Source organism: Pristiophorus japonicus, chromosome 18, assembly GCF_044704955.1.
Source record: "Pristiophorus japonicus isolate sPriJap1 chromosome 18, sPriJap1.hap1, whole genome shotgun sequence".
NCBI classification, from domain to species: domain Eukaryota; kingdom Metazoa; phylum Chordata; class Chondrichthyes; family Pristiophoridae; genus Pristiophorus; species Pristiophorus japonicus.
In genome coordinates, this window is record NC_091994.1 from 35,956,891 (window position 1) to 35,984,542 (window position 27,652).

Consider the following 27,652-nt stretch of genomic DNA (forward strand, 5'->3'; position numbering starts at 1 on the left):
TCGAAGTGCAGTTCTGAAAGTCTCCGCCTGAGTTAATTTAAGCTAATATTTCCTCGACAGATTCTGGCGTAGTCCGGCAGGATCTCTAAAAAACGAGATCCAAAAGAACTAAATTTAACTTTTAAAGAGAAAAGAGGAATTTTAAGGACCTTCCTAGCTGAAAGAAGGAAGGTGCCTAGGCCATCCTAGCTGAAAGGGGGACGGGCCGCCGAGATCCCCTAGGGGGTGAGGCATAAGGTAGCTACCGCAAAGAAGCTAAAATAACAAAAAGGCAAAAGGAGACCCCGAGCTGAGCGGAAGAGAGAACACCGGTGAGCGCTTTGTAAATTATTGTATATTTTGTAGGATTGTCCTAACTCTCATTTCAGAAAAGATCGCGAGACGTTGCACCCGGAAGAATGGGAAACGGCTCTAGTCGAGCAGGGCGCTCGCGCCCAGCTCCTAGAAAAGGAAAGAAGGACGACCTCTCAACTGAAAGAATGAAAGTACATCCTAAGACTGAGAAAAGAATCAGTAAGGTAGTAAAGCAATGAGAGAAGGTCGGAGATCCCATTGTGCTGCCCGGCTCGCCGGCGGACACTGTAATTAAAGAAACAGGAGACGACAGATACGCGGTAACGTTTAGTAGCGATTTGTACGGTTGGTCTGATGGGGATTGGCCATATGGAGGAAGTTTTAAATTGTCCTTAATTGAGGAATGGAGACAGACCACCAAAAATGGGACAGGGGACCCCACTTGGGATAAAGATTATATGGAGAATTGTTTTAAAAAAATATATCAGCCGCCCCTAATCCTGTTAAGAAGCCAGTAGCCTTTCACAACTGGCTTGAGCAAACCTGTACCATTTATAACCCCCTCCCCGGAGATGTGAAATTATTACTGCAGGCAGCATATGGGTCCTCTTGGCAAGGGGTAAAAGATGAACCTTTGGCAGTGCAAACCTTGTTAAATTGTATGTTGCCACAACAAGCAAGAACATACAAAATAAAGGTTTTGGACTGGCAAGGAAAAAGTTGGAAAGAGACAGTTACAGTACTGGCTAACATGGATAGAGAGGGACTATTTACCTATAAGGAAAATAAGGCTAAAACAGCAGGTTAGTAAATCAGCAAAAGGGACGAGGACAGGCACAGAATAATCAGCATAGGAATGCCCCGGAGGCTTAGTGGTACAGGCGGCAGCCCTCCGCTTATCGGCAGACATAGAAGAAAACCCTCTGACAGTAGTAAAAGTAGGAGACACTTATGTGAAATTCCTGGTGGATACCGGTGCTACTATGTCTTCTGTACCATCCTCTGTGGGATTACCTGTAAGCAACACCACCGTCTTAAGTATGGGTGTGGCCAGTATCCCCATGAAAGAATTTTTATCTGAACCTACCAAATTGATAATTGAAGGACAATCAGTTAATGATGAGACTTTGATAGTCTCTAAAACAACACCTCTCCCTTTATTGGGAAGACAGACTTTGTGCAAACTAGGAGCCACAATTTATTGCACAAAGGAAGAAATGTTCATGGAGCTCCCTCCAAATAAAATCCATCAGTTCTTTAATGGGATTAAAGAAGAGAAAAGGGAGGATAACAAAGAAAAGGCTGCCCTCTATTGTTGGCAATTGAATGGCAACTTCTATTCCCCCTTGATACATGAAGTTATACAAAACTTAAAAGCTAAATTTGACTCTAATACTGAAGAATTGATGTATATAATTTTGACAAGCTTTGAGGCAGTTCAGCTTCACTGTAAAGTCTGGTACACTCGACAAAAAGCTGAAACTTACCAGCGTTTGGTACAATCCTTTTTAAATAGAGAAGAAATAGAAGCTACGCCCCGCATTTATTTTGGACCAGAAGGATTGGGGGTAGCCATCGATTTGACATCCTTACAGCAACAGCGGTTTAGAGAAGTGAACTCGACACCCCATCTGACATTGGCTGTAAAACCGCCAGCGAAACCTAAAGATATGGGTCCGATGATTGTAGGAATGGAGATTTGTGCAAGATCTGAGAGCTATTAATAAGATAGTAGTCCCTATCACCCCTGTGGTACCGGACACCAACATTATACTATCTGCTATACCACCAACAGCAACTGTCTTTACTGTAATAGACCTGTGTTCAGCTTTTTTCTCCATCCCGTTAAATTTTGTCAGACTCCAGTCCAGTACCTGGGTTTTCACATATCTAAAGGGCAGAGGCAGCTAGGACCAAAAAGAGTTCAGACAATTCAAAGGGCCACCATACCAAAGACAAAGAAGGAAATCTTGTCATTTTTGGGGATGGTTGGGTACTGTAGACAATGGATCCCCGATTATCGAGAATGGGATGCGGTCCTAAGATCAGCTGCCCTAAATGATGCCCCACCCAAGGTGGAGTGGACCCCAGAGAGAGAGGAGGCATTTAAACAGTTAAAGAAAGCCATTACTAATGCTCCGGCGTTGGGACTTCCGAATTATGGTAAACCTTTTCAGATGTATGTGAATGAGAAAGAAGGATTTGCAACAGCAGTACTAACCCAAGAACATGGTGGGGGAAATAGACCAGTTGCTTATTATTCGTTTTTGCTGCCTCCAGTAGTAAGGGGAATGCCAGCATGTCTACGTGCTGTAGCTGCTACTGCGGTCATGGTGGAAAAGTCAGTACCTACTGTCATTACAGCCCATGCTGTGTTATTACTTTTGAATTCAGCTGCCACACAACACTTTACAGCGTCTCGAAGAACAGGTTATGAAGTATTACTGCTGTCACACCCTAACTATACCTTTCGACGTGCACCGGTAGTGAACCCAGCCACCTTTCTTCCGACTAAAGAAGTAGAGGATCCAGACCAGCATGATTGTCTGTTAACGGTGGAAGCAGCCACCTCACCAAGACCAGATTTGCTCACAGAGCCCATGGACAATCCTGATCTTATTCTCTATACGGATGGATCATCACATAGGCCATCGGATGATTTGTTTTTGGCAGGCTATGCTATTGTAAATCCCCACGAAACTGTTGAAGCATTCGCCCTGCCTCCCGGAACCTTGGCTCAGGCTGCTGAATTGTTTGCCCTCACTAGAGCTTGTATAATAGCTAAAGATCATACTGCTAATATCTATACTGATTCTAGATATGCATTCGGTGTGGTCCATGATTTTGGACAACTGTGGAAAAACAGAGGCTTTATCACCTCTGGTGGAAAGCATATTAAGCACACTCAACTGGTGCTTAATCTATTAGACGCCATTCAGTTGCCAAGTAAGGTAGCCGTTATCAAATGTGCAGCTCACACAACCGGTGAGGATGAAGTATCAGTAGGAAATAGGAGGGCTGACGAAGCAGCCAAACAGGCCGCTTCGGCACAGGCAGACTGCCTTCAAGCAGTCTCAGTTTCCCCTCCACAGGTACTTGACATCCAACAACTTAAAACAGCCCAACAAGTTACCATGCAGGAAGGAAGAACTTGGGAAAACCAGGGTTGTTTTCTAAAAAACGACATTTGGTATCACCCTGATGGGCGAACTGTTTGCCTAGATCTCTATTTTTGCCCCTGTCTCGCCTAGCACACGGTCAGGCTCACATGGGCAAAGGAGGGATGATACATGCTATTAATGCACAGTGGTATGCACCAGGAATAACAGTAGTAATTGAGAAAGTTGCTAGAACATGCCAAATTTGTCAACAAAATAACAGAGGTAAAACACCTGCTGAATATGATCATCTACCCCAACCAAGTATGCCCTTTGAAAATTTGCAAATTGACTTTGTCCACATGCCTCCAGTATCAGGTCTTAAGTATCTATTAGTCATAGTAGATATGTTCACTATGGTGGGTAGAAGCGTACGCCACTCGGAAAGATGATGCCCGAACAGTAGTAAAAATTCTATTTAAAGAAATAGTACCAAGATATGGGATACCTATGGGAATCAACAGTGACAGGGGAACCCACTTCACCGGAAAAATAGTGCAAAACCTTGCAGAAGCGTTAGGGTTCCAGTGGAAGTTACATATACCATATCAGCCACAGTCCTCGGGAATGGTAGAAAGAGTAAATGGGATAATAAAATCTACCCTTACCAAGGTATGTCAGGAGACTGGACTGAAGTGGCCAGAAGCCTTACCATTAGTATTGTATACAATGAGAAACCAGAAAAACCGAAACACTGATTTAACACCACATGAAGCCTTATTGGGAAGACCAATGTCTACTGGCGTAAAACCACCACTGGCAGATGAAAAAATAGCATTAATTTGGAATGATGAAAAATCACTAAAGTATGCTCAGGCCATGTGTGAAATAGCAAGAAGTCTGCATGAACAAATAAAGCAGACACAGGTGCCCCCGTCGGAAGGAAATATGCACCCTTTCAGACCTGGAGATCAAGTGTTAGTAAAAACATTAAATAAAGAATCCTTTTCTCCTAGGTGGAAAGGACCGTATCAGATAATTCTCACAACATGAACCGCTTTGAAGTTGGAAAAGCACCCGAACTGGGTGCATGCAACCCGCTGTAAATATTATTTCCCCGACGAATTACAGCCGAAGGAAAAGGCATTGAACCAGGACATACTACGGTCGCCCGACTAAGAAAACAGCCATCTTCTCGCTGAAAAACTGTACCTGCTCTTGTATTAAATATTTGGACTTGAAATTATTGCCCAAAATTCACGGACGGATGTCAGAGCTCATTTGTGTGCCAGTTTGGGCCTTTATTATTTGGGTCACTGTTACAATAACAACACGTCCACACGATAGTAACGACTTAATTCAAGAGTGGTATAGAAACAAACAAGGGAAGATGGGAAGGGACTCTTGGAAAAATTATAAATGGACGTTAGGTATACTGATCATTTTGGCGACAGGGAACTCCCGGCAGGAGGAAGAAGTCCTAAAAGAAGGAAGAGTATGGAAGGGAAATATGGTATGGGAAAGAAGTAATAGTATGAGGCAGCAAGGCAATTTTATATGCCCAGTAGGCCAAAGTTGTAAAGTAGGGAATTTTATGGCACGATGTGAGGCATGTGGAATGAAGGAAGAAAGAGGGGAGTTCCAATTTATATTGGGGAAAGGATATCAGTTGTTCATAGAATACCAGGCCGATGTGTGGATGAAGTGTACCGGGAGCACAGGGAAAAACAAGAGATGGGGGTACATAGAAGGGCCGGACGAGAGAAAAGACTTCCTCCGTTATTCATTTACAAGTATGGTAGAAGGGCAGCGGATGTTGTGCATGAATAACACCCTGGTGAATGGAGGAGACCCATTTGTGGTAAAATGGTCAGTAAAAGAATCCGGCCACCCAGAAGATCGAGACCCGGGACATCTAAAAAGGATACTAACCACTTGCATCCCAGTGGTAAGATCCCCAGGTGTATTAAATCTAACAATACGAATTAAATATCCCCCAAAGAAAGAAGATGGTTGCCACACAACCAGTGTTAAGGTATCTTTTGAAAAAGAAAGACCCCAAAGAAAGAAACGGGATGTATTAGAGACTGTGTTAGGTGGAGTGGGAGCAGGAATAGGAGCATTGAACTCCATGGATATCGAGACCCTACAAAATAAAATCTAGGCCGTCGGAGGACTGGTAGGGGAAGATATAAAAATCAGAAATGCCTGGGATGAAGGATTACAGCAATTACAGATATCAGGTTACGTCATAAATGAAATGACCTGGCAACAGAATGAAGGGATAGAGAAGGAAATAGAGAACCTAATGAAAGAACAACAGGGAGTAAACAAGTACACCCATTGCCTGTTTAAAGAAATGATCAGACAGCTATTAAGAGCCGAGTTAGAAAGGAAAATATTATCCTTCCATGCTAACACATGGGAAAGGTTGCTGGAAATTAACAAAAGAGATATGCTTCTTAATTTAACCATTAGCCCTCAAAAAAAAGATATACCAGTTGTAATTCAAAAGGATGTAACGTTACTGGAGAGATAGTAAGTATGACACGAAAAGAAATTTGGTGTCAGTTCCAAGTAATGCCCCAGCTGTTTGGACAGAACTTCTGGTACCCAGAATTTAAAGGAGATTGGGTCGATGAGAAGAATATGACACATCACCAGAGGGGATGTGCTAGGTGGCCATTTGGAATGGTATTCCCTATCAGACCGCCATGCTCACTGCAGCACTCCATTGGAGAATGTAAATGGGAATTAAAGCTAACAAATGACACTGATATAACAGAAATAGGACAGAATGAGATCTGTGTGACAGGAAATAAACCTGTCTATCTGGATGGAATTTTATATAAACCCCCCATTAATAAATGCGTGAGAAGAGTCTACACCCTGTATGACCCTGAAGTAAAAAGAACTTATACCTTTGGGCAGTGGCAAAATGTAGAAAAGTATCTGTCTATGCACAAGATTGAACCCTTACCCCCTGTAATTAATTTGACCAGACTGCACAATTTGATACGGAATGACAAGAAAATTGAGGAAGCTCTGTCAAAGCAAGGCAGAGACATCCACCAATTTAGAGTCGAAATGAGTTACAAGAAGGGGCAGCTAGTGAGAATTGCAGATGAAGTCACCTCTTTGACAGTACATCACTGATGGGATGTGTTTACCGGATGGTCCCCAAAAGCTACAGCAGTACTGAAGCTTGCTATACACCCCATAGTAATCGTAGGTGTGGTTATGCTTGTATTATTAATAATCCTTTGCGGAATGTGGATAAAATTAAAAAATGTAATTAGTCAAGTAATAAACCCCCTTTTGCTCAAGAAGAGAATATAGGAAATTGTATTGAACTAAAAAATAAAAAGATCAACAAGGAGGGAATTGTGAAGAAAGAATCTATGAATCTATGGCTTATGGAAAAGGGAAGGGTTAAATTCTGTTTTTGCTATGCTTAAAGAAATAATAGGACTAGAAAAATAGCCACGTTTTTTAGCCTTGAAACTTAGAGATGCAATTAAATGACCATCTGGTATTAAAAGGGAGTCTCCTTTTATTCTGCTTATCAGACTGTGAACAGGGAGAAACTATGCAAGGATAGATAGAGTGTGTACCTCCCGAGACGACCATTGTACTCGCGGGACTAATGAATAAGATTCCTTTTATATTTCTGTATTCAATTTCTGTATAAAGATAGGGACAATTTGCCTCTACGGCAGAGTTTTCTGCCTTGTTACGGTCCAAGCAGGCTCTCCGAGATATGTCGCTTTTTAAAATAAAATTCTCTCGAAGTGCAGTTCTGAAAGTCTCCGCCGGAGTTAATTTAAGCTAATATTTCCTTGACAGATTCACCGAATCCAACACGGTGTAACTTACTGATTGCCGGCTATTGTGGCAAGGTGTGGGGCCGGGCGGGGGGCGGGGGGGGGGTGTGGCAGCACAGTGTTGGAGCAGTGAATGACCGCAACTTCAGGATTTCTGCGTTCGGATGCGCAGGCGCTAAATCCTGAAGTTGCGCTCAGTTTCAAAGGGGTAATAACGGCGAGTGTTGCTTGCTCAGTTATCACCCACTGCAAATTCTGGACCTTTGTTACTCTCTTCACATTTGCTGCCTGATCTGCTGAGTATTTCCAGCATTTTCTGTTTTTATTTTAAATTTTCGGCATATACCAGGGCTTATTTTTCTCTGTTCATTATCGTTAGCAAAACAAATGCCTGCTAATGTTTTCGACTGGAGGGAGAAGTGGCCAGAGAAGTTTGTCAAAGGCTGTAAAATGTGCAACACAGGAAAACTCACCCCAATGTGAATGCTCACTTCCTTTCCCACTGAAATTACCTGTAGTACCTATTTTTAATTCAACTTCACTAATATTCTGCTTCCCTCTCTCCCACCCACCACACATAAACCGCGAGCCAGCACGAGCGCCTGCGGTTGGAAAGAGCACCCAGCAGTGCCTCGAGCGCTCGCTCGAGAGCGGGAACGCTGCTTTGAAAGGCAGCTGCGCCTATCCAATTAGAGTGGCGAGTACGGCCGGGTTGTCGCGTAATGACCAATCGGGGCTACAGTTAAAAGCAGGACCAGTGAGCTATTCGGGAAGGCGGTTCGAAGAGAACGAACGGTTGGGTGGCATAAGATTTGTTTGTCTTGGAATTTCTTTAACACAGGAGAATGGCCTTGATAACTCTTGTGGTTTTATCCGAGATGTTGTTTTTTAGCTATTCCATCTTGGACAATGAATGCAGGTAAGTACCATGATATAGATTTTTTTATAATGTTACTGACAGATCCATTATTATTAGAACAGGATATATAATATTATTAGAACAGGCCTTTTAACTAGGGTCCTTGAGCGTCAATATGATTTCTCTATTTTACTAAGTTATTTCATACGAAAAGACCAGCTGGTCCATCAAGCCTGCCCCGCACCATGATGACCGGACCATCATGGCTGATTACAAATCATTGATCTTTTCTGCACTGATGGCTGCTTTCCTTTGGATAGCTGACACTGGGATATCAGGTTGTAGGACCCCAGATTTTGTTGCCATGTTTGCTGATGAACCTATGACTACATTTTACAAGTGCTGCAACCCAGCGTGTGGACATCGATGGAGGGATTAATTTTCTTACATACTGAATCAAAATAACTATGAATACGTGTCAGCTAATGTAGAGTTGAAAGATTTTGTGCTGAATTATATTGAAATGGCTGGGGGAGGTAGGGGGAAGAAAGAGAAAATAGGAAATTGTTGGATTTGTAGCAGTTAGTTAACCTTGTGTATATTTTATTTCATTTGTTTTATCCCCTTACTAGAAAAGTTTGAATCCAATTGCAGTGGAGTTTAGAAGTTCTTAATTCAGTACAGCATGTATAAAAGATGGGAGATTAGTACCATAAACATTCTTTAAAAAAAAGAGTTCATTTTTTTTAGAAGATGCCTTTATGTACATTAAAAGAAAAAAAATTATAAGCTTTTCAGCCTTTGTTCTTTTTTTGTTAGCAATCAGGTTGGAGCAGATCTCATTCTTCGCAGAATGGCTACTATCTTGCTGCTAAGGGATCTTGACCATTGCAGACTGTTGGCGAGAATTCTTGCGAGAACCCGAGTTCCCGCCTGGAGTCTTTTCCTTTCGCAACAACACTCAGTAGAAGTGGCAGTCGCTTGAAGCTTTCCGCGACCGGGAGGGACTGGAGTGCATTGTAGACAGTGTCTACAATATTACGATTTAATTTAACAAGTTTCCTTTGGTTTTATTTATAATTTGGATTTTATTATTTCTACCCCTTTAACTGGGGGGCACTTTTGTTTAATTTGATTTCCGATTGGTAACACCTTTGTTACCCAAATCGGTCAATGAGGAGAGAAGAGTGGCAGTGTGTAAATAACTGAATAAAGAAGGAAGGCCTTTGGAAGGTAGAGGGAGGAATAAATGTGAAATATTTACATCATAAGCAAATACAACCTGAGCGGTAGAGTAATGAAAATGTAAATAACAGAATTAAACGTTTTGGGGAGGGGAGAACAAAAAAGGTCACTTACAGCCAGCACTGATTTATTAAAGGCAAGTCGTATTTGACATTAGTGTTTTTAAAAAGATAGTTGATTGGATAGACAAAACAAATGGAGCAGATATTGTGCACTTGGATTTTCAAAAGATGTTTGTTAACATGTTTCACAAGCGGCTTGTTACAAAATTTCTAGTGTATGGTGTAAGCAAATGCAGTAGCATAGTTGGAAAATTGGTTTGCAGATGGGAAACAATGGATTAGGATTAGATTAGAAAAGTATGCAAATGGTTTATTCCAAAGGTCTGTGGTGGACCACTTTTGTTCTCCCTATCATAGATGATTTGTACTTGGACATAGGGAGCACAATTATGAAATTTGCCAGTGACTCAAACGGGGTGGGGAGGGGTTGCAAACAATGAGGATGACTGTAAAAGACGTCAAGAGGCTATAGATGGGTTACAGTGGATGGACAGTTGGTAGATGCACTTTTAATGTGCAGAAGTGTGAGGTAATACATTTTTGGGAAGAAAGAAAGGGTGCTAGGAGTACAGTGTCAGCGGAAAAGTATTGAAGAGTGTGGCGGGAGTATACCATCGATGGAAAAGACAGTGAAATGTATAGATGAACAAAGATGTAGCAGCTCGAATATATAATTCTCTGAACTTTTGAGCGCTGGTAGAAAAAGGCATAAAAGAGGCAATGGCATTTTAGGTTATATAAATAGTGGCATGGAGTAAAAAGGTAATACAATTATGCAAGGCAATGGTTCTACCACAGTTAATTACTACATGTAATTTTGCATTCATTATAAAAAAAGGACATTAAAATCAAGAGAGTATAGAGTATAAATTTAGAGTATAGAGGACGATGACCGAGATGAGAATTTTATAGTATTTTTCACTAGCTAAAGGGAGATTTCATGGAAATTAATATTTTTTAAGTGACTATGAAAACACATTATCTTCTGGTTGGCGTGTCAGTGACTAGGGGTAATCAATTTAAAAGTGAGAGTGAAAAAGCTATTGAGACAAAGTGGGGCAGTGAGAGTAGTTTTGGATTGCTGTAGCAAAGAGCTGTCACAGATATGATGACCTAAATGGTTTCCTGTGCTGTAAACCTTCACCTTCCCAAAGACTCTGCCTTCAGCTGTCTCAATGCTCTGGAATTCCCTGCCTAATTCCCTCTGACTCTGTATTTACCTCTCCTTCATTAAGATCCTCCTTAAAACCCTCTTCTTGTCATCCCTCCTAATATTCACCTTTGTCTCAATGTCCATTTATTTCTAATTATGCATATTTCTATGTTAAAGTACTATATAAATGCAGGTTGTAAAAGGAAGTTTCATAAAGCGATAGGTATTAAATATGCTTATATCTTCAGTGTGTAATATTTCTACCTTGTCTCAGTCATCAGTATTGGTTTTAGTAAATTGTTGTGTTACAACTGTTTAGTTTATGCCGCCAAATCTCAGCAACCACACTCTGGCTCCCAGACTATCCACTGAGCAATGCAATGTATAGATTTACTGGTATTTAATGTAATGTGTATATTATTCTAAACTTTTATGAATGCATAATTTTTACACCAGTGTCTTATGGAGTGCAAATAATAATACACTGTCTAATTGAAAGTCATTCTTTGCTCCCAAAAATTAATTAACTCAGTGATTCAAAGCTAACAATTGTATTAAAATGACACAAATGCAATTTGAATTATCCAGTAATTCAACTTGAATAACTATGCATTAACAGCAGTAGAGTCTAGCTGCAAAAATGGCCACAATATATCAATCTGTTTGTGTAGTAACGATATGAAGACTTAATGGCAAAATGCTATTTCCAATGCTGAAAACACAATTGAAATAATTAAATAAGTTTTTATGTAAAGTTTTCAAATGTGTAGTTTCTAAATTGTTACTGGTTTATGTGCTTTCTTAATAGTGAGAGAAAACGTGCTTATTCTTTGAACTATGAATTTGATGCATCGCAATCAGGTTACGTAAGTAAACAGGCCAACATTTTTTTAGTGGCTCTGAAATCCGGATTTCTAGGACAAAAGATGCGCACTTACCTTTTGGTCGAACGCTCACCAGAGATCCCGGACTCGAGGTCGTCTCTTTTTGCGCAACGGAGCACGTTCACGTTAGGAGTCACGTGAACCTGGACACCCAATCACGGTAAAGTATTTTCTCATTCATAGTAATAGGAGTTTCATAAGTCCGAAACTCTTGTTACTATGAATAAGAAACACCCCCAAGCACCCAAACATTACATTAAAAAAAACACCTCAGATAAATACATTATAGAAATTAAAGTTGATAGAAATGTTTTTGGAAAAAAAAAAATTTGTTTTTTTAAGAAGTTTTAATTATGGTTTAAAGTAAAATTACCTGAGTGGGCAGAGTTTTTAACATAAATATGTATTTTTAAATTGATTTTTGATATGTTTTAAAACTCTTTTAAAAAGCTGGTAAAAGTAGGCTATGCGCCTGCTTTTACCAGGTGGAAGAGTTTTCAGGACATTCGCAGGGCAAGAGATGGGAAAATAGCCCAATCTTTACCGTGGGAATGTCCTTCTCCACGGGATGCATGTGATCTGTCAAGCCAGGTTTTCGGCGCATGTGCATTGTAGGCCAAAAGCTGGCTTTTGTGATGCCTTCTCCGGTCCGTACACACTCCGTACAGACCCGGGGAGGCCGGAATTTCAGGGCCACAATCTTTTTATGCTCATCAAAGTAAGGGACGTCAGTTCTGGGGAATAGAGCTCTTTCCATTTAAGATATCTAATGTCAGCACTAAGCACTCATAGATGAGGTGTAGCATAGCCAGATACAGTGCAAAGTTCAATGTAGTCCACCGCAACAGTATGTCTCTGCTCCAGCCTCCAGAGAGCACTCCATTGTGGAACCAGTCATCTTTAAAATCCTAATTATTTACTGCTCCCCCAGCCCCATCCCATCTTTTGCACGAGATATCCTTCCTCCATTCCTCCTTCAGCGTCTGCACTAAGCGACTCTTCATCCTCACTGATTTCAATCTTCATCTCAGCTCCCCTTGCCCTCTCTTTTCAGAGTTAACCTCCTTCTCTCGTAATCCCTAAAATTATTCTACCCATATTAGCGACCTCCCCCTTGACTGCGCTATTTTCCATGGCTTCTCTACTTCCAAGGTCAATATCACAGATCATCTCCAACCACTTCTTTGTATTTCTCGCCACTCACATCCTTCATCCCTTCCAACATTACTTCTTTCTCTTTCTGTTCCTAGAAAAAAACTCTCCCCTAAATCACTGACAACTGCACTTTCAAAATCCCAACTGCCTAGCCTTTGACCCTCCATTCTCTCCAATACTTAGCAGCCATCGATCTGCTTAACCACTCTCTTATGTCCATCTATGATGCCCTTGTCTACAGCAAAACCTTTACCATCTCCCATACTAGTTGATCTCCTTGGTATGGCCCCCATTGTCACTCCATCAAGTTCAAAGAGTGCAGATATGAGTGTATCTGGCACACAACTGGTTTAGCCATCCATCACCAGATCTGGCTGGACCACATTTAGAGCTATTCTCTGGCAAAACCACAAACTTCCAGGATTGCCCTGGAGATCAAAGATAACGTAAAAATACTCAACTGGAGCAGGGCTAATTTCAGCGAGTTGAAAGGGGATCGGCTCCAGGTGGATTGAAATAACAGTAAATGAGCAATGGGAGACCTTCAAGGAGGAGATAGTTTGGGTCTGGACTAGACACATTGATTAAAGATATAGGTCCTGAATTTGAGGTCAGAAGCTTCCCCCCGGTGAAATGCCTCTGATCTGCAAATAAAATGCCCATGTACAAAGTGGTCTGGGAGGTTCAGAGACTTGCGGTCCTGGACTCTCCGAGTGTGTGCGGGAAGAGGTCCACGTATCTTGGACGCACGCGGTTCGCAAGCGCCCCTGGGATCACGTGGGCCAGCCCAATGAATGATAAATGTATGTACAGAAAGTCCATAAGTATGAATGGGAATAGCCCAGAAAATACTTCTACACGTCAAATAAATAAATAAAAATCACATATTTAAAATGGTATTTAATTAAATATTTAAAACAAAATTTAAATTTTTTGAAAAAAAATTGCATGTTTTAAAGGGGCTAAAAATAAACTTGCCTCATATCGCATGTTTTTAAATGTATAAATTATTGATAAAATTTTATTTTTCTGTTTTTTTAAAAACTCTTACATGCGTAAGAATTTCACTCAAATATCCCAACTATGTGCCAGTGCATGCCCTTTTCTCGGGGATGTGGGCTTGCGTCTGTGCACATTCAGAAGCTGAACTCCAAGTCATCGTCAATATCTTCACCGAGGGTGTACGAAAGCATAGGCCTTATACTAAACATCCGTATGACAAAGGTCCTCCACCAACCTGACCTCGTCACTCAGCACTGCCCCCCAGTTATCAAGATTCACGATATAGCCCTGGACCACTTTCTATACCTTGAGAGCCTATTATCAGCAAAGGCAGACATCGACGACGAGGTTCAACACCGCCTCCAGTGTGCCAGTGCAGTCTTCGGCCGCCTGAAGAAGAGAGTGTTTGAAGACCAGGCCGTCAAATCTGGCACCAAGCTTACGGTCTTAAAACTTTTTTTATAAAAGAGTTATAAAAAAGATTTCACAAAGACAGAGGGCTGCACCCCACTTTTCAGATGACGCACCGCATATTCTTGTGGAGTGATTCAGAACATGCAATTAGATCCTCTTCCCTGCTGGTGGGCGGAAGCGACGTCCACAAGAGACCAAAAGGGCTTGGCTTGAAACTGCTGAGGAGGTCAGCAGTAGAGATGTCAGGAGATCATGGGTATAGTACAGGAAGAGATTCAATGATCCGATGAGATCAGGAAAGGTGAATGTAAAGCCACACTCTCCTTCATTTTGATGTGCCTGTCACCACATCGCCATCACTCTGCCTTCCCAAGCCTACTCATGCACATCATTCCTCACCAAAATACCTTGCACATCCACCATCCCTCTCTATGTACATACTCGCATCCCCATCTGACTAACCACCCCTCACACTCGCCCGTATCTAATGTAATTATACCAAGTAACACCACGAAAGGAGGCAATTTGGCATTGGCACCACACTCCCTTATAATCACCCTCTACAGATGTAACCAACACATTCCTTAGACCCATTCCATCTCTTACTCAAACTTCTCTTCTTCCCCTCCTTGCAGGAGAAGAGTGCCCACAACAACAAGGAGGGAAGCGGAGGTGGCTCTCCAACCTTCAGGACTTTGGCTGCAGCAGAGGAGGTGGCCCTGGAGGTGTCGAGAGTTGCAGAGCTGCTGGCGGTGGGAGATGGAGAGAGGGAAACCTCTCAGCAGCCTGATGACAGAATTACATCTCATACAACCACATGAATTAAAAAAAAGTTAGTATTAATAATGGTGACCATGAAACTATCGGACTGTTGTAAAAACCTATCTGGTTCACTAATGTCCTTTTAGGGAAAGAAATCTGGTTCTTGCCTTGTATGTGACTCCAGACCCACAGCATGTGGTTGACTCTTAGCTGCCCTCTGTAATGGTCTAGCAAGCCACTCAGTTGTAAAAACCGCTACGAAAAACAATAAGAATAACACCGGACGGACCACCTGGCATCGACCTCAGCACCGGCTACGGACACGACAATGGCAGACCCAGCCCAGTCGACCCTGCAAATTCCTCCTCACGAACGTGTGGGGACTTGCCAAAATTGGGAGAGCTGTCCCACAGACCAGTCAAACAACAGCTTGACAGTCATACTCATAGAATTATACCTTTCAGCCAATGTCCCAGGCTCGTCCATCACCATCGCCGGGTATGTCCTGTCCCACCGGCAGGACAGACCCACCAGAGGTGGGAGCACATTGGTATACAGTTGGGAGGGAGTGGTCCTGGGAATCCTCAACATTGACTCTGGACCCTATGAAATCTCATGGCTTCAGTTCACGCATGGGCATGGAAACCTCTTGCTGATTGCCACCAACCGCCTTACCTCAGATGAATCCATACTCCTCCATGTTGAACACCACTTGGAAGAAGCACTGAGAGTAGCAAGCGCTCTTGGTGGGGGACTTCAATATTCATCACCAAGAGGGGCTCGGTAGCACCACTGCTGACTGAGCTGGCCGAGTCTTGAAGGACATAACTGCCAAACTAGGACTGCGGCATGTGGTGAGAGAACCAACACGAGGGAAAAACCTACTTCACCTCGTCCTCGCCAGTCTACCTGTCGCAGATGCATCTGTTCATGACCGCATTGGTAGGACCACCGCACAGTCCTTGTGAAGACGAAGTATCATCTTTGCACTGAGGACACCCTCCATCATGTGTGGCACTACCATCGTGCTAAATGGGATAGATTCAGAACCGATCTAGCAGCTGAAAACTGGACATCCATAAGGTGCTGTTGACCATCAGCAGCAGCAGAATTGTATTCCATGACAATCTGTGACTTCATGGCCCGGCATAACCCTCACTCTACCGTTGCCATCAAGCCAGGGGACCAACCTTGGTTCAATAAGGAGTGTAGAAAAGCATGCCAGGAGTAGCACCAGGCATACCTAAAAATGAGGTGCCAACCTGGAGAAGCTGCAACTCAGGACTACATGCTTGCTAAACAGCAGAAGCAGCATGCTAAGCGATCCCACAATCAACGGATCAGATCAAAGGTCTGCAGTCCTGTCACATCCAGTCATGACTGGTGGTGAACTATTAAACAACTAACTGGAGGAGGAGGCTCCATTAATATTCTCATCCTAATGATGGCGGAGCGCATCACGTGAGTGCAAAAGACAAGGTTGAAGTGTTTGCAACCATCTTCAGCCAGAGGTGCCGAGTGGATGATCCATATCGGCCTCCTCCTGAGGTCCCCACAAACACAAGCCAGTCTTCAGCGAATTCGATCCACTAAATGCACTGGATACAACAAAGGCTATGGGCCCTGACAACATCCCAGCTGTTGTGCTGAAGACTTGTGCTCCAGAACTAGCCGTGCCTCTAGCCAAGCTTTTCCAGTTCAGCTACAACACTGGCATCTATTTGATAATAGGGAAAACTGCCGAGGTATGTCCTGTCCACAAAAAGCAGGACAAATCCAATCCGTCCAATTACCATCATGTCAGTCTACTCTCAATCATCAGCAAAGTGATGGAAGGTGTCATCAACAGTGCTATGAAGCGGCACTTACTCAGCAATAACCTGCTCACCGATGCCTAGTTTGGATTCTGCCAGGACCACTTGGCTCCAGATTTTATTATAGCCTTGGTCCAAACATGGGCAAAAGAGTTGAATTCCAGAGGTGCGGTGAGAGAGACTGCCCTTGACATCAAGGCATCATTTGACCAAGTGTGACTTGTGTGGGGGGGGGGGGGGGGGGGGCACATGCTCCCAAATCCAGAGGACGTCCGCCAAAAGTGTCAACGCAGTCATAGCAGGGAAGTGAACAGCCTGCCTCTACCTCTGCTGATGCCACAGGGGTTGCACCTCGTAGAAACATGCATAAAAGAAAAAAGCCACAAACCTAATTGCACAAGGGTATGCACATGGGTGTATGAAGAAGTGTTATTGTTAAGGTTACTGTTATCACACACACAATAATTTATTTTTACAACTTTCAGATCATGCCCATTTTTGTCTGCTACCTTGGATGTGATTTTGTGAATTGGAGTGAATGGTGAGACATTACATAACCTCCAGCAATGGGGGTCAGTGTGAAAGGAATGGCTTGGTCATTATAAGGGTGCTTTTTGGTGATATTGCGACAGGGGGTGTGGCAACTTGGCTCAGCATATGGCAGCCATATGGGTGCTTGCAGGAAATTAAGTAAATCTGGCCATGATGGGGCCATCCCTGGCCTCCTGGGCAGCAATGTGCTCTGCTGCTGGTATCATCTGGACCTCTTGTTCCTTCTCCTCATCTTCCAGCTGTTGCTCCTCCTCTGAAGAGGCTGTGGCATATGCACATTGCTCGTCATGTAGCTCTAAACCTCACTGCTGCGCTATGTTGTGCAGCGCGCAGCATATGATGACGATTCTGGAGACCCTGGCTGGTGCATACGGAAGGGCTTCTCCAGATTTTTCAAAGCATCTGAAACACCTCTTGAGCATGCCTATTGTTTGCTCTATGTCACATCTGGTGAACATGTGACTTTCATTATAATGCTCCTCTGCCTCATTGCTTGGCCTCTTCAAGGGTGTCATGAGCCATGTCTTTAGTAGATAGCCCTTGTCTCCAAGCAGCCAGCTGGTAAGTGTGTTTGGCGGTGCGAAGAGCTGAGGGAGGGTGGATTGGCGCAGTACGAATAGGTCATGAGAGCTGCTAAGGAATGTGGCGCACACATGCATGATGATTTTTCTATGGTTGCAGATCAGCTGCACATTGAGGGATTGGAAGCCCTTGCGGCTCACAAACACTCCTGGGTAATGTGGGGGTGCTCTGATGGCCACGTGTGTAGTCGATTATGCCCTGCACCCGTGGGAAGCCAGTCAGAGTGGCAAAGCCAAGCTCTGCTCTGTAACACTGGTGTCATCAATGGCAAAGTTCACATAATTGGCTGCCTTGTTAAACATGTCCTCGGTGACCTGTCTGATGCATCTGTAGTGGCCGGCCATGAAATGCCGCAAATGTCAGCTGCAGATCTGTGGAAAGAGCCTGAGGCGAAGAAGGTGAGGGCAGTGGTGATTTTGACAGCCACTGGTAAGCATGTGTACCAGGTCCTCTGAGCTGGACATGTTGCTCTAGTAAGCTGCAAATGTAGCCTGAGCCTCCTTCGGCATTGCTGCTGAGTCATGTTGAGGAAGCTAATCCTCTGCCTGTATACCCTGTGTTGTAGGTATTGCCTCCAGCACAATGCGGCCCTGCACTGATGCCCTCCCGTGGAGCATCAGGTTGTTGAGGAGAAGGTTGTTGGTGTTGCTGCTGCTGCTGGTGGTGAGGCTCATCTTAGTCTGATTCTGAGGACCAAGTTGAGATAATATAACCGCCACCCATACTGATGTAATAGATGGCAGGTCAAGTAGAGATCAGAGGACCAATCTGTCAATGTTGTGATAGTTACAAGTAATGTGGTAAGAGTGGCTTCTGAGGTTGCAGAAAAGACTTGCAAACTCTACACACCTTCTCTTAGGCAAACAATGAAGTGTAATGTGGGAGTATTTATGTGGATTTCCATGCTCTCCATTAATTACCTCGCACAATGGCCACTGCGCTTCCATCTCACGATGACAGGTGAGGTTCCCGAGCTGCGTGATTCCTGTCGTCAGCCAGTAAAAACCAAAAGCTCCGGTTTTAAAAAGCTTGTTAAGGGTATCGCAACAAGCAATTAATTACTTCTATTAGGTCATCAGCCTGTGCGTTCGGGTCCATGGCGTGCTCGGAAACACGCAAGTTAAATGCACGAGGCGGGGGAATGACAGCGGGTTCCTGATGCGCTTGTAATTTTTACTGCTGACCCGCCTTCAAACATACACGCCCGGCAGAGGCAAAATTCTGGCCTTTGTATCTGTCTTCACGGAAGAAGACACAAAAAACATTCTGGAAATAGTGGGAGACCAAGAGACTAGCGAGAATGAGGAACTTAAAGAAATTAATATTAGTAAAGAAATAGTACTGGAGAAATTAATGGGAATACAAGGCAACAAATTCCCTGGACCTGATGGCCTACATCCTAGGGTTTTAGAAGAAGTGGCAACAGAGATGGCCGATGAATTTGTTTCGATCTGCCAAATTTCCCTAGATTCTAGGACTGTCCCCACAGATCAGAAGGTAGCCGATGTAACCCTGCTATTCAAGAAAGGAGGGAGAGAGAAAACCAGTTAAACTGACATCAGTAGTAGGGAAAATGTTAGCATCTATTATTAGGGACGTGATGATATGATTGGGTAGATTCAACATTGATTTGGGAATGGGAAATCGTGTTTTGACAACTGTTAGTTTTTGAGGTTGTAACCAATGTTCCCTTTAAGCTGCGCAGCCACGCTGCCGGGCAGCGCTTCAGGGTTACGGTAATGGCGGTGAGCTGGCTTTTAAATTGGGGGGAAAAAAAAAACATGCATGTGTGGACTTTGGGCTGTGTGGCCCATTCAAAAGAAAATGACCGGGAACATTGGTTGCAACAAGCAGCGTAGATAAAGGGGAACTAGTGGATGTAGTGTATTTGGATTTTCAAAAGGCATTCGATAAGGTGCCACACAAGAGGTTATTACACAAAATTAGGGCTCATACGATTGGGGTAATATATTGGGATGGACAAATTGGTTAACGGACAAAACAGTGTAGGAATAAACAGGTCATTTTCGGTTGGCAGGCTGTAACTAGTAGAGTACTCAAGGATGAGTGCTTGGGCCTCCGCTATTTACAATCTACATCATTCACCTAGATGAGGGGACCGAGTGCAATGTATCCAAGTTTGCTTATGATACAAAGCTAGGTGAGAAAGTAAGTTGTGAGGAGGACACAAAGAGGATGTAAAGGGTTATAGAGACAGGTTAAGTGAGTGGACAAGAAGATGGAGTATATTATTGAGAAATATGAAGTTATCTACTTTGGTTGGAAAAATAGAAAAGCAGAATATTTTTTAAACAGATTGAACACCAACAATTCCCAGAGGGACCTTATACACGAATCACAAAGTTAACATGCAGGTACAGCAAGCAATTAGGAAAGGAAATGGTATATTAGCCTTCATTACAAAAGGATTGGAGTGTAAGAGTAAAGATGAGTAACTGCAATTATATAGGGCTTTGATGAGACCACACTTGGCGTACTGTGTACAGTTTTGGTCTCCTTACCAATGGGAGGATATACTTGCCTTATAGGGAGTGCAACAAAAGTTCACCAGACTGATTCCTGGGATGGGGGCTTGTCCTATGAGGAGAGATTGAGTAGACTAGGCCTATATTCCCTAGTTTAGAAGAATGAGAGGTGATCTCATTGAAATGTATACAATTCTTAAGGGGCTTGACAGGGTGGATGCTGTGAGGATGTTTCCCCTGGCTGGGTAGTCTAGAACTACGGTTCACAGTTTCATAATAAGGCGTCGGCCATTTAGGACTGAGATGAGGAGAAATTTCTTCACTCAAACGATTGAGAATCTTTGGAATTGTCTACTCCAGAGAACTGTGATGCTCCGTTGTTGAGTATATTCAAGGCAGAGATCAATAGATTTTTGGATACTAAAGGAACCAAGGGATATGGGATAGTGCGGGAAGGTGAAAGATCAGGCATGATGTTATTGAATGACAGAGCAAGCCCGAAGGACCGAATGGCTTACACCTGTTCTTAATGTCATGGGCTGTAGGAAGTTTGTCAAGGCCTTAGAGAGGATGCAGAGGAGATTTACTAGAATGGTACCAGGGATGAGGGACTTCATTTATGTGGAGAAGCTGGGATTGTTCTCCAAGTAGAGAAGGGTAAGAGGAGATTCAGTAGAAGTGTTCATAATCATGTCCGACTTTGATAAGAGTAAATAAGGAGAAACTATTTCCAGTGGGACTAATTGTATAGTTCTTTCAAAGAACCGGCACAGGCACGATGGGCTGAACAGCCTCCTTTTGTGCTGTATGATTCTATGATAACCCTAGGTCTCTTTTTCTCCACTACCCATGGTCTGAAGCCCCTCTTCCCTGCCCCCTTTATTCTCGCCTCCAACATTGATATATATCATTGACTTGGACTTGGGTGTACAGGGCACAATTTCAAAATTTGCAGATGACAAAAAACTTGGAAGTATAGTGAACAGTGAGAAGACTAGTGATAGACTTCAAGAGGACATAGACAAGCTGGTGGAATGGGCGGACACGTGGCAGATGAAATTTAACGCAGGGAAGTGCGGTGATACATTTTGGTAGGAAGAATGAGGAGAGGCAATATAAAGTAGGGGGTACAAGAACAAAGAGACCTGGGGGTATATGTGCACAAACTACTGAAGGTGGCAGGACAGGTTGAGAAAGCTGTTTTTAAAAAAAAAGCATAGGGAATCCTGAGTTTCATAAATAGAGGCAGAGTACAAAAGCAAGGAAGTTATGATAAGCCTTTATAAAACACTGGTCCGCCCTCAACTGGAGTATTGTGTCCAAAAGGATGTGAAGGCATTAGAGGGTGCAGAAAAGATTTACAAGAATGGTTTCAGGGATGAGGGACTTCAGTTACTTGGACGGATTGAAGAAACTGGGATTGTTCTCCTTGGAGCAAAGAAGGTTGAGAGGAGATTTGATAGAGGTGCTCAAAATCATGTGGGCTCTAGACAGAGTAGATAGAGAGAAACTGTTCCCATTGATGGATGGGCCGAGAACTAGAAGACACAGATTTAAGGTGATTGGCAGAAGAACCAAAGGCAACCCGCGGATAAACCTTTTTACGCAACGAGTGGTTAGGATCTGGAATGCACTGCGTGAGAAGGTGGTGGAGGCAGATTCAACCGTGGCTTTCAAAAGTGAATTGGATAAGTGCCTGAAGGAAAAACAATAGAAACATAGAAAATAGATGCAGGAGGAGGCCATTTGGCCCTTCGAGCCTGCACCACCATTTAATAAGATCATGGCTGATCATTCCCTCAGTACCCCTTTCCTGCTTTCTCTCCATACCCCTTGATCCCTTTAGCCGTAAGGGCCATATCTAACTCCCTCTTGAATATATCCAATGAACTGGAATCAACAACTCTGTGGTAGGGAATCCGACAGGTTAGCAGCTCTGAGTGAAGATGTTTCTCCTCATCTCAGTCCTAAATGGCCTACCCCTTATCCTAAGACTGTGTCCCCTGGTTCTGGACTTCCCCAACATCGGGAACATTCTTCCCGCATCTAACCGGTCCCGTCCTGTCAGAATCTTATAAGTTTCTATGAGATCCCCTCTCATCCTTCTAAACTCGTGTATAAAAGCCCAGTTGATCCAGTCTCTACTCATATGTCAGTCCCGCCATCCCAGGAATCAGTCTGGTGAACCTTCGCTGCACTCGCTCAATAGCAAGAACGTCCTTCCTCAGATTAGGAGACCAAAACTGAACACAAGATTCCAGGTGAGGCCTCATCAAGGCCCTGTACAACTGCAGTAAGACTTCCCTGCTCCTATACTCTATTCCCCAAGCTATGAAGGCCAACATACCATTTGCCGCCTTCACCGCCTGCTGTACCTGCATGCCAACTTTCAATGACTGATGAACCATGACACCCAGATCTCGTTGCACCTCCCCCTTTCCTAATCTGCCATTCAGATAATATTCTGCCTTCGTGTTTTTGCCCCCAAAGTGAATAACCTCACATTTACTCACATTATACTGCATCTGCCATGCATTTGCCCAATAGCAGCTTCTACAAGGAAAGGGCGGGGGAGTGAGACTAGCTGAAGTGCTTTTGCAGAGAGCCGGCAGAGGCTTGACTGGCCAAATGGCCTCCTTCCGTGCTGTAACCATTCTATGATTCTAAAAATGCAGGGAGCTCATGTACTTCTTTGTCACTAGATTGAGAAGATTCATTCAGCTGCCTTTACTACCACCACTCCCCCAGCCACGTCCCCTTCCCTTTGCCCTTTCATATAAAGCCTAACCACTCCCAGGCTCCTTCCTGCCTGAGACCTGAACCCATGTCTTTCTCCAGTGTCTATCCTATTTCTCCTTATGCCCTCTCCGTGTGCATCTTGTCAAAGACCCATCTGCTGTCTTGACCTCATTCCCACCAAACTGCTGACCACTCAACGTCCCTTCCTGGCCCGCCATGCTAGCTGACCTTGTAAATGGTTCCCTCTCCTCAGGTACTGTCCCTCTCTCAACCCTCCCTGAAAACACCCTCAGTCCACCCCATCTCCAACCTCTCTTTCCTCGCAAGTTCTTGACCATGTTGTCGCTTCCCAAAATTGTGCCCATCTTTCTTGCACCGTCATATCCCATCAGGTTTCTATCCCTGCCACAGCTCTGGAATGACCCTAACCAAAGTCACAAATGCTGTAACTGTCACCGTGATGCATTATCCCTCCTGAGTCTCAACCTCGCTACAGCTTTTGACATGGCCAACCACACCATCCTCTTCCACAGCTTCTGCTCAGTGGGACTGCTCTTGTTGGTCCCACTCACCTATCCAATCCTATTCAGAGCATCTCCAACAATTGTTTTCATCCTGGCCCTGCATTGTTACCCCGTGAGAGTTCCCCAAGGATCTGTTGTTGGCCATGTCCTCTTCCTAAGCTGCTGCCCATTGGCGACATCATCTGCAGGCATGGGGTCCACTGGTACACTAATGACACCAGTTCTACTTCTCCACCACTTCTCAACCTGTCCATGCTGCTGTGTTGTGAGGCTGCTTGTCTGACATCCAGTCTTGGATGAGCCGCAGTTTCTTTTGTTTAAACTTTTGGTAAGACTGAAGCGATCATCTTTGACCCCTCCCACCACAGAGTCCCTCTACTCGCCACATCCTCCATCCCGGTCATTGTCTCTGGCTGAACCAGACTGTTCGCAATCCTGTTGTCCTATTTGACTCAAAGCTAAACTTCTGATCCCATATACTTTTGATCAGAGACCACCTATTTCTACTTTGACAACGTTACACACCTCCATCCTTGCCTCAGTTCATCAAAACCTCATCCATGCCTTTGTCACCTTCAGAGTTGCTTATCCAAAGTTCTCCTGGCCGGCCTCTCATTCTCCACCCTCTGTAAACTTTAGCTCATCCAAATCTTTTCTGCCTGTATCCTCTCCCGTGCCACGTCCCGCTCACCCATCACCCCAGTTCTTGCTAACCTACATTGGCTTCCGGTCCTGCAGTGCCTCATATTTAAAATTATCATCCTTTTGCTTAAATCCCTTCATGGCCTTGCTACTCCCTATCCCTATAACTTATAACCCTACATCCACTAGTCCAAATGATCCATTCCTCTGACTGACCTTTTGTATATCCACCCTTCCTTCACCCCACCAAGCTCTGGAATTCCCTTTCAAAATCTCTTGCCTCTCCACTTCCTTCTCCTCACATAAGGCTCTCCTTAAAGCACATCTCTTTGACCAAGCTTTTAGTCACCCTTTGGCTCGACGTCCATTTTGCTTAATTACACCTTTGTGAAGCACTGGGATGTTTTTCTACGTTAAAGATGCAACGTAAATTCAAGTTGTGATTGTGGCTTCTTTGAGCGAGATTGCCAATTAGAGTGCTTAATTAGAGACCATTTTGTCTTTAGATCTGTGTCCACTTGGAACTCTATTGGGACTGCCCAAATTCATTTAACATAAGACCCTTACAGGTAGCAGATAAAGGTGACTTTCATTCCATTCACCTAGACTAGATTTGAACCCAGGTCCCACTGTGCCACTAGTCCTCAATGCCAACATGTTTCATAAAAAGACAACATTTCAAGATAACGTACTGCAAAAGATAAATATTATGACATTTTCTTCTTATTAACTTATGCTGTCTACCATGAGTAGAAATGAACAGCACATCAGGTGGGCCATGAATTGGCCGCACTGACCTCCATCCTTAAATTCCTGTAGAGAGAAACTCTATGCAAGGAGCACTAACTCATAAAATTTGCCTAAAATTTTAGAATTTTGCCGTCCTAAAACAGGCAAAACAAGATTCAAACACATCTTTTTACTGGTAACATACTTGTAGTTGCATAATTTCTCTGTTGGTTACTTATATTATGTGTCTGTGTGTTACTTTTGGACAGGAATTGTTAAAAGCATCTGATAATTTTATACATTTAGTTGACCATCCATGTGACCGAGATGTGGCTCTGTATATAAAGTAAGAATCTATTCTGAAGCTTTAAAGATAGAACTAGATTTTATTTGCATGTGATATGTCGGCATTAATAGTAAAAACATTTTAAAATCATTTGGTGCTTGAAATTATGTTTGGTAGCATCAAACATGAGGTTGAATGCTGTAATCTCTCAATGGGAGTTGCAGGTCTTATCTGTGAGAGATTGGTGAGTGGAGATTAGTTGCTTCACAAAGGAATGGAGGATTATTGCCCAATATTAAATGGACACAAATGCTGCCAACGAACCGGAAGTGGTCTGCGCATGTGCGTGCCGGTTTGTCACGGAAGCGGGTTCATTAAATAGGGGCAATGGCATGGGTGCCCGAGAGCCTGTTGCAAGTGGTGAGGAACATGGAGGAATCCGCCTCCAGCATTGTACATAGCTCTGCCACCATTGCCAGACGATGGTGGGCTCCCAGAGAGGCTGTGCGGATCCAGACCTCATGACACATGTCACGGGTGATGTGGCAGCTTCCATTGCGGCACAGGCGGAAGCAACGCAACGTCTTGCTGCTGCAATAGTCAATGATTGCTCGCATGGATGCTCGGACTGCTCTCTTGTAGTCTCAGCATTCATGCCACTGAAGCCTTGACTGCTGCCATCGCCTTTGGGTCCATCACAGTCAACCAGGGATCAGACGGTGTTGCGGCAGCCCAGCAATCTGTGCTCCATCAGATTGATGGTGATGGTGAGGCGCTGACCTGGGGGATTGGGACTGGGTTAGTGGAGCAGGAACCTGCTGTCCTCTCACAGGGTGACAATATTCCTGATTCCAGCACTGCCACTCCTCATTGTAGCTGTCAAGATTGTCACCCAGCCAGCCCTGATTGCCGCCATGCAGCCTGAGGTTGTGCAGTCTGCAGTCGGGACTTCCAGGCCCAGAGCTGGTCGAGGGCGTTCTAGAAGGCCATCTGTAGTCTCTAGCCTTGTCACACAGCCGCCTTCTGCCATCCATGCTGCAGCCACAGGGAAGACAATGCCGAGAGATAGTAGATTATGTTTGCGTAAAAGGCGATTTAAGGAAATGCATCGGGTGAATGATAACTCTAATGTTAATGATTCACTTTTTGTCATAAATGTTCATTGTCATTAATGTTTGATGCTGTCTCTCATTTCAGTGTTGGGGATTTGGTGTGGAAGGGCTCATTGATGTGATGGGGAGGTGCACAGGAACCGGGAAGTGGGCTGGAAATCAGTGGATACGAGATGGTCACGGACCTCGCATGCAGGATCGTGATGGTGCCGGCGCCGCCTCCATGGCGGCTGTTCATTCTCCTGTAGCTCCTCCTCCTCCTTGTCCTCCCCCCTCCTCCTGAGGTGCAACCGCTATGTTTGCGGATAATGGCTGTCCTAACGATGGCCAGGTTGTGAAGCATGCAGCAGACAATGACTAATGGGGACACTCGGTCAGGCGAGTACTGCAGGGCACCTCCTGAGCGGTCAAGGAAGTGGAGCCATTGCTTGAGCATTCTGATAGTTTGCTGAATAATGTTCCTGGTGGCGGTATAGCTCTCATAAGAGTGCTGGGCAGGATGATGGGGCTGCAGGGGGGAGTCATGAGCCCAGTGCATAGCAGGTAGCCCTGTCTCCGAGGAGCCAGCTGCGAGCTTCATTTGGGGGCTGGAACAGAGCTGGCACACCGGTCTGGCGCAGGATGAAGGCATCGTAGCTGCTGCCTGGATAGCCTGCATTCACAGTCATTATTCGGCATTTATGGTCGCACACCAACTGCACATTGAGTGAGTGGTATCCTTATCAGTTCCAAAAGATCTCAGGATTGTTGATGCGGCGCCCTCAAAGCGACGTAGGTGCAGTCTATGGCACCCTGTACCATAGGGAAGTCTGCTATCTTGACGAAGCCAGTTGAATGCTCCCGCTGCCTCTCTCTGGTCATGGGAAATGAGATGTAGTCCCTTCTTTTGTAGAGAACATCTGTGACCTTGTGGATGGAGCAATGGACAGCAAACTGGGAGATTTTGGAGATGTCTCCTGTTGCTCCATAGAAAGATCCACTGGTGTAGAAATTGAGCGCGATGGTGATCTTCACTGCCACCTGACCTCATCCTGGCCTGAGGCTCAAGGTTTGGCTGCAGCAGATGGCACAGCTCTGACCACGTCTTTCTTGAATCAAAGCCTTCGTACACACTGCTCATCATTGAAATTAATGTCCGACTACAGCTGGCGAAAGACCCTGGGAGCGCAAGGCCTTTGCTGCCACGTCTGTCGCCATCTACCTCTGCCCACATCTTGAGCTAGTTCTTCCTGTTCCTCCTGTTGTTGCGCCTCTGCCTTCTTTTGTTGCTGTGCTTCTGCTTAATGATCTTACCTTTGCCTACCCCTTTGCTTCTCCCTTTCCCTCTCCCTCTGTCTGTACCTGTTCCTCCCTGTATTTCGATGCATGAACCTCTTTTTCTGGTGCTCCCTCTCCCACTGTTAGCTTTTCTCCCTCTCTTGATGCCTCTTCATG

At 44.2% G+C, this 27,652-nt stretch overlaps 1 protein-coding gene across 2 annotated transcripts in view; it reads left to right on the plus strand.

Moving 5' to 3' along the window:
- Nucleotides 1-7,979: 7,979 nt before the first annotated feature.
- The window catches only part of LOC139228656 (cation channel sperm-associated auxiliary subunit delta-like), a 195,436-nt gene continuing 175,763 nt past the window's right edge, over nucleotides 7,980-27,652 (plus strand). For both annotated transcript variants that reach the window (XM_070859879.1, XM_070859878.1), the window contains exons 1-2: nucleotides 7,980-8,135; nucleotides 11,344-11,401. In XM_070859879.1, coding sequence (XP_070715980.1) covers nucleotides 11,373-11,401 — 29 coding nt within the window. In that variant the 5' untranslated portion in view covers nucleotides 7,980-8,135; nucleotides 11,344-11,372. The remainder of the gene's footprint in view (nucleotides 8,136-11,343; nucleotides 11,402-27,652) is intronic.